We start from the raw sequence: 8,455 nt of genomic DNA, 5'->3' as shown, positions 1-8,455 counted from the left end.
GACTCCTCTCCTCTGGAGATCATGAGACTGTCCATCAAGACTGAGCCCAAGTTAGAGCAGTGCTGAGTGGAAGGTTAAATAATTTCTGATAAGATTATTAAATATCCTCTGAAACTGCTAGCACCCCTCACATGAGAGAGTCATATAGTACGTGGATTTGGGAAGTTCTCAACATTAAGTTCAAGAATATGACATATGACTAGCTCACCTGTGTCTAACAAGTTGTCATTGGCTCTCAATCCTCAATAAACTTCATACTTTTCTTTGTGGCAGCTGCAGTGAGCTCAGTCCATGCTTTCATGTCATTTACTAATGCTCATTCAGATTGGAAACATGGAGACAGGGGTCTGACAAATCCAAAGATTCCTGTTTCTCACAGAATAGTGGGAGGTCATGGAAACCAAAAACATACACATCCCAAGTTATATTATGTATAATATAAAGACACCTACCGTATATCCTAGAGTATTTATTTCTCTTGTCATTGATTCAACTATAAACTTGCTGACTAAAAACAATTCTGATTAATTTGCTCTCAGCTTTGGAATCAGACAGTTGAAGCTGGCAATCTAGAGCTCCTAGAACACAGAACCCTCTTTCATGAACACCACTGTGGATAGAGGCCACAGTATTATACATCTGTGATGCAAACTATCCTGAGGCACTATGAGGTTGAACTCAAATTTTTTGTTCCAGCACATAGAATCATTCTTTTCTTTGGAAGAGTGTGTATGGCTATCCAATATCTGTGACAGGAAATAGTAAACACTGGAAGATTTTTTAACATTGACATATCATTCTTTGTGAAAATATCAAGGTACCTGAGGATATACAAGTTTATTACTGCATTCAAGATACAAGAGGCACATATACAGTGTCAGCCATGAACAAACACTTGACTGCTTAAGGAGCCTAGAGCACACAGGTAGTGCTTATCTCAAGAGTGCCTCTGTAATTTAAATTTAAAAAAGAAACCTTATTTTTAATGATGGTTCTTAAATGATTTAACCTCCCTTTAGCCCACTACCCACCAGAGGTAGTTGAAAGGAAAGGACATGGGGTGGAGAAGTAGACCCGTCCTTCTCTACCAATTCTCATGTGATCCCAAGCCCCTTCAGTTTAAGACTACTTGTTTAATTAGTATTCACACTCACACACATGCTCATGCATACACACATGATTGATTTTTCTTAGTGTTGTTTCTATATATGTTTGTGTAATACTTTTTGTCACTGGGGAGTAGATGACCCACTGGAAACTCATCCCTGGAAAGACTAATTCTCCTTTTCCCAGAAGGTATTTGTTACCTCTAGCTGTTCAGCAAGAGGAAGCAACTTGTGAAATTCCCCATATTCACATTGTATGTCAACTGCTATTCTTGTTTAAGTGACCATAAATTTGAAGTTTCATGGGTTCCTGGAATGTCTACAAGCATGTAGGAACAGATGTTCTGGTCCTCAGGATTGTGACTCCAGGTCTCTCTTGGTTCATATTCTCTGAGCTTTAGCAGAAAGCATTGGGTTGTAAATTTATGTACAGGAGATCGTGGAGTTAGTAGTTAGGAATTGCAACTCATAGTTATTCTCTTCAGTTGAAATTATTCATCTCTGCAATACTTACTTCCAGTTGAAAAGAGAACCTTCTTTGATGAGCTTTGATGAAAGCTACAGTTACCTATGGATGCAAGCATAATTATTTAGTACACACTTAGTACTTATATTGGCTTAGAAAAATGGCAACTCTAGCTTTTCTTCTAGGGTATGAACACTTCAAGCACAGGTAGTGGCCTAACTTTATAGTACCAGCTGTGAGTATCCTCACACTGAATTAACTTTAAGTCCAAATAGGTTACTACTGATTACTACAAAAATTAAAAGGCCATCATTTAAAAATTGATGGTATCTTCCTAAGTCAGTCATTATTATTTACACTTTATAAATTTTATATTCAGAAAGAACTTTTGATTTTTTTTTCCTCTTGGCAGCTTATATAGTACCTTCCAACACTAAGAGAAATGTCTCTCATGGAGGAGAATTCAAATTCAGTTCCAGAAGTATTTCTGAAATTTTTATCACAAAAATGTGTAGTGTCTTCAGAAAAAAAAAAGATCTTATTTACACTTAAAGTCTTGCAAACAAACAAAGACAGTTGCAGGAGCCTATACAGATTTGGGAGTCTCTCTTGAACTCCTCAAGCCAATAGTTAATAAGGAGATCTCCCATGGCCAGTACTGGGATTTTTATTCTTTTACAGATCCTTTCTAATTTATGGATCCTGGATTTTTATACATACATAAAAAGGTTGTGTGTCTATTTGTGTGTGTGTGTGTGTGTGTGTGTGTGTGTGTGTGTGTTTCAATGTGGTTGGCATATGTATATGGTTATAAAAATATAATGAACAGTAGGGGGAAAAGGAGGTTAACTGAAGGAATAGGGAAGAATCAAAAAACAGAAAACAAGAGGGAAGAATATTTTCAAAATAAATGATATGCTTTTTAAATTTTTGTTTTTTGAAATCCAACAGTATATATGCCAATAAGTAAGTTTTTTAGAAAGGAGAATTTAAGAAAACATACAAGGAGCCCAAAAGTGAGGGAGAGTGATAGGAGCTCAGAAAAGCAAAAGAAGAACAAGGTCTCTTCCAGATTAACCACAGAGAATGTAGCCTGCCATATTCTTGAATTCAGTCCATGGAGATGTGAATTACAAAATAATAATTTGGGAGGGGGTGCTCAAGATAAGGTTCCTCTCTATAGCTCTGGCTGTCCTGGAACTCATTCTGTAGACCAGGTTGTCCTCGAACTCAGAAATCCTCCTGCCTCTGCCTCTGCCTCCCAGGTGCTGGGATAGAAGGCGTTTACCTCTACTGCCAGGCTAAAATAATGATTTTGCCAAGTTTAAGCCACAGAATTTGTGCTAAATTGTTACTGAAGAAATGAAAAATACATACAAATGTCTTTCTTTTGCCATAAGAACCTTCCAGTTTCTAAGCGGCCACCTGCTCAATGAATTTCTGCAGACCTTTTCACTAATGAATCAAGCATAGCTGCTCTCAGGCAGTGGGGAAGTGAGCAAAGCCACCGTTGTATGTAGGACAGGCAGCTGTGAGACTCTCAAGGAGGTTTGTGTAGGAGGCTGAAGCACTGTGGGAGGAGTGCTATCATGCTGCTGACAGAAATAAACTGCCAGGTCTTCAGCCTGCACACTGCTGATGGTGAGAGTGAAATCTGTCCCAGATCCACTGCCTGTGAAGCGATCAGGGACCCCAGATTCCCTAGTGGATGCCCTGTAGATCAGCAGTTTAGGAGACTGCCCTGGCTTCTGTTGGTACCAGGCTACATAGTTACTCACACTCTGACTGGCCTTGCAGGTCATGGTAACCCTGTCTCCTGCTGATACAGGCAGGGATTTAGGAGACTGGGTCATCACAATGCTCCCATGAGCACCTGCAACAGAGATAAATAATGAGTACACACATTTACACACAAAAAGTTCCTGATACGACATTGAAATTTGAAAAGATTTTCTCTAATGGCATTATGACTCCTTGCTATTGGCTTCTTATAGGAATTAGCTATTATATCCTATATGTCTTTAAAATATGATTATTTCTCTACAAATGAATTACAGTTAAGATATTATAGTACTTTTAAATTTCTCACCAGACACACAGAGCAGTAGGAATATGAAAACCTGGGTCTGTGACTTCATCTTGATGCCCTTTCCTGCCTGATATATTTCTGTTCTTACAACAAAGGCCTAGTTTATAAAACATGGGCAGCTGGGCTGACCTGCAAGAATCTATGCAAAGCAGTCATCAAATAAGGAAGTAATTGCCTGGGTACTGGGGTGTGAGAGTTTCCAGCTTAAATAAATATCCAAATATACCATCAAAGAGAGTAAGCAGTAACTGTGAAGGAAGTTCAATGGCCAACTCAGAGCTCCCAAACAACAAATGTCTATATGGTCTCCTGACAGGATTCTGTTCACAATCAAAGACATGTATAAACAGATGAGTTTCATAGTAGTAGAAATACCATTGATTGACAATCCTAAGGAGACAATAAACATGCTGGGCAACAAAAGCATAGTAAGAAAAAGGGGAGCAAAAAGGACGAAAGGAAAGAAAGGGAAAGGAACAGAAAAAGAGAGGGGGATGTGATAGAATGGAAAGAAAAGAGAGGATGGAGAAGAGGAGATGGAAGTTTGGATTGGGGAGGGAAATGAAATGAGGGAGGAAACAGGCAACATAGAAGTAAAAGAACGAAAAACATTAAAAAGAAAATTTGTGATTTCAGAGATAGCTTGCAGGTTAAGAAAACCTGTTGTTCTTACAGAGGACTGAGGATTGATTCTAAGCACTTACATGATGATTCTCAGTCATCCCTACCTCCAGTTAGGATTCACACATGGTATTTCATACGTACATACATACATACATACATGCATACATGCATGCATATGTATATACATACATACATACTTATATACTACATACATACATATATACATATACATGTACATATATACATACATACATAATACATATCTAGTTGTGAGCCCCCAGCATCTGCTCCAGCAAACATATCTCCTGCTTGCTAGCTCCATTCTGCTATCATGTATTCTTTTTTTGTTTGTTTGTTTGTTTGTTTGTTTTTTGAGACATGGTTTCTCTGTATAGCACTGGCTGTCCTGGAACTCACTTTGTAGACCAGGCTGGCCTCGAACTCAGAAATCCACCTACCTTGCTATCATGTATTCTTTTTTTATTATTAGATATTTTCTTTATTTACATTTCAAATGCTATCCCAAAAGTTCCCTATACCCTCCCCCTGCCCCTGCTCCCCTACCCACCCACTCCCACTTCTTAGCCCTGGTATTCCCCCTGTGCTGGGTCATATAACGTTTGCAAGACCAAGGGGCCTCTCTTCCCAATGATGGCCGATTAGGCCATCTTCTGCTACATATGCAGCTAGAGACACAAACTCAGGGGATACTGGTTAGTTCATATTGTTGTTCCACCTACAGGGTTGTAGCCCCCTTCAGCTCCTTGGGTACATTCTCTAGCTCCTCCATTAGGGGCCCTGTGTCCTATCCAATAGCTGACTGTGAGCATCCACTTCTGTGTTTGCCAGGCACTGACATAGCCTCACAAGAGGCTGCTATATCAGGGTCCCTTCAGCAGAATCTTGCTGGCAGCTACCATGTATTCTTACTGAAAGCATAAACAAGCCTTTATTTATAATGTGCCTTGGTCATGGTGTTTTATTACAATAGAAGAGTAACTAATAAATTGGGACAATCCATCAATTGGATATTACAATTGTAAAGAGACACACCATAAACATGAACAATTGTATGTGGCCCATAAGACTGTCATTTCCTGCTGTATCCATTGCCTCTAAAGTCAGTTAACCAATTTGTTTTTAAGGAATACATAAATTGTATTAGGATATTGTTTACCTGGGACCTTGGTTTTTCCCTTTCATAAACCTTAAATTCTCTCATAAAAAAAAGAGATATAAATGCTCAAGATAGATTCTATCAACACAAAATCATATCCTTCATTATTGTGGAGATTTCTGGGTCTCCACATGTTGGGGTATGTGTTTTTGTGTGTGTGACTGTGTCTGTGTAAGTCTCTCTCTCTCTCTCTCTCTCTCTCTCTCTCTCTCTCTCTCTCTCTCTGTGTGTGTGTGTGTGTGTGTGTGTGTGTGTTTATATCTCTGTGTTTGTAAGTGTAAAAGGGAAACTATTAGAGGGAAGAAAACTTTTGTCAGTGGGAACATGGAACAGAGAGAAAGAGCAAGTGTCTTAGTTAAGGTTATAGTTGCTGTGTTGAAAGATCATGAAAGAAAGCAGCTTGAGAGGAAAGGGCTCCTTCTTCTCACACTTTGTGATAAGACAGCCCCCATCACTGATAGAATTGGGGGCAGGAACTCAAACAAGGCAGAAACCCAGGAGCAAGAATTCATGAAGAAGTCATGGAGGAGTACTGCCTACTGGCTGATGCTTCTGGTCTGCTAAGCCTTATTTCTTTTAGAATTCAGAACCACCAGCCTAGGTGTGGACCTCTCCACACTGGACTGACTAATTAATAAAATGTCCTACAGGTATACCCGCAGCTCGATCAAATGAAGCTGTTTTCTCAATTGAGGTTTCCTCCTAAGCTGACACTACCTTGTATCAAGTTAACCTAGAAACTAGTCAGGAGGGGGGATAAGAATGGTTTATAGATCATATATTTAAAAGAAGTTTCATTTATAAAACTGAACATTGTATATAATAAATATACATGAATAAATATGATTTTCAAAAGAAAATGTATGGAAAGGTACCACAAGCTAAAGAGTTTGGGAGCTCTATAGGAGTTCAAGAAACCAAAAAACAACTCCTTCCAGATCCTCCAAATGGAAATTTAGACTCCCTACATGAGCCCATTGAGTCCAATGTTTGAACTTTGACCTCCAGAACCATAAAATAATGAAATTCTCATGTTTAAGCCACAGGTATTTTGCAGTGATTGCAGAAGAAATGGAAAACTACTAAAAAGAACTTTACTTCAATTTACTATAAGAACCTTTCATATCAATTTATATAAAAGACTATGGTGGTTTGAAGAAAACTGGCCCCCATAGATTCTTAGAGAGTCATACTCTTAGAAGGAATGGCCTTGCTGGTGTAGGTGTGGCTTTGTTGGAGATAGTATATCACTGGATGTGGTCTTTAAGTTCTTAGATGTCCAATCCAGGCTCAGTGTCTCACTCTCTTCCTGTTGCCTGCAAACCTGACTATAAAATTCTCAGCTTCCTCTCCAGCATCATGATTTCCTACATTCAGCCATGATTTTTTTCCACCATGATGATAAAGGACTAACCCTCTGAACTGTAAGCCATATCCAATGAAATGTTTCCATATAAGAGTTGCTGCCTTCATGGTGATGCTTCCCAGAAATAAGAAACCCTAACTAAGGCAGAAACATAGATCCATTGAACTTTAAGCCTGGAAATCATTGATCTCTGCACTTTCTCATCAGTGAACTGGGCATTTAGGCTCTCCAGTAGATGGTGCAGGTCCAGGGCTGGGTCCTACAGGCAGCTGGTGAAACCTTAAAAGAGGTTTGTATTGAAGGCCGAAGCACTGTGGAGGGAAGGTGCCTGCTTCCAAGAGGCTGACCTTATCTTAGGGAACATGACTGTCCTCTTCTTTTTCAGGCCCATTGTATGCCTTGCAGTTCTCCTTTTGAACTCTAATACATCTTGCTATACCTTCTGTTAGTTACTGTTTTTAAATTCTTTTATTGGGGCTTTATCCAGCAGGGGATAGAGGTAGATGCAGAGACCCACACTCAAACAGGTGGAGCTCAGAGAGCCTTGTGGAACAATGCAGGATAGACTAGACCAAGGTGGAGGGGTCAAGGACACCACAAGAAGACCTACAGAGTCAATTAACCTGGGTCCATTGTGGCTCAGAGACTGAAACACCAACCAAAGAGCATGAAGGGGCTGAACCTAGAACCCCTACACATTTGAAGCAAATGTGCAATGTGGTCTTCACTTGGGTCTCCTAACAATTGGAGCAGAGGCTGTCTGGCTCTGTTGTCTGCTATTAGATCCCTTCTCCTAGCTGGTCTGCCTGGTTCGGCCTCAGTTGGAGAGAACTGTGACTTGATATTCCAGGGCAAGTTGGTACACAAGGGGGTTTTCTCTTCTCTCAGGAAGAGGGGTGTATTAGTCAGGGTTCTCTAGAGTCACAGAACTTACGGATAGTCTCTATATAGTAAAGGAATTTATTGTTGACTTACAGTCTGCAGTCCAATTCCCAACAATGGTTCAGTAGTAGCTGTGAATGGAAGTCCAAGGCTCTAGCAGTTGCTGAGTCCCACACAGCAAGCAGGCAGAAGAGCAAGAGACAGACTCCCTTCTTCCAATGTCCTTATATGGTCCCCAGCAGAAGGTGTATCCCAGATTAAAGGTGTGTGCCACCACCCTTTTAATCCCAGATGACCTTGGACTCTGAGTTCTCCCTATCTTAATCTTCTGGATTCAATCACCACTGTGTCTCAAGATCTCCATACCAAGATCCAGATCAGAAACTTCTATCTCCCAGCCTCCAGATTAGGTTCACTGGTGAGCCTTCCAATTCTGGATTGTAGTTCATTTCAAATATAGTCAAGTTGACAACCAGGAATAGCCACTACAAGGGGGTATAATAGGGAGTGGTATTTGTAAAGGTGGGACTGGGAGGAAATAAAGGAGTTTGGGCTGTAATCTAGGGAATAAGGTGAATAAGAAAGAAATTAATGGAAGAGAAAAAAAGAAACTAAGATTGCCAATAGGATGCGTGGTTATCCAAGATTTCCAGTCACACTTTTCTCCTGCCTTTTAATTTTATATTTGGCATCAAAAGAACCATCAAAAATTTTAAGGTGATTTTGAAGGAACAACAGACTATTT

At 39.9% G+C, this 8,455-nt stretch overlaps 1 gene segment (V, D, J or C); it reads right to left on the bottom strand.

The window, feature by feature from the left end:
* Window positions 1-3,035: 3,035 nt before the first annotated feature.
* On the bottom strand, window positions 3,036-3,731 carry LOC110315808. The segment is given in 2 exon segments: window positions 3,036-3,445; window positions 3,662-3,731. Coding segments are annotated over 2 exon segments (459 nt in total).
* Window positions 3,732-8,455: the final 4,724 nt, after the last annotated feature.

This window comes from Mus pahari, unplaced genomic scaffold (assembly GCF_900095145.1).
Source record: "Mus pahari unplaced genomic scaffold, PAHARI_EIJ_v1.1 scaffold_8118_1, whole genome shotgun sequence".
In the NCBI taxonomy this organism is placed as follows: domain Eukaryota; kingdom Metazoa; phylum Chordata; class Mammalia; order Rodentia; family Muridae; genus Mus; species Mus pahari.
This window is presented reverse-complemented; position numbering and strand designations above follow the sequence as displayed.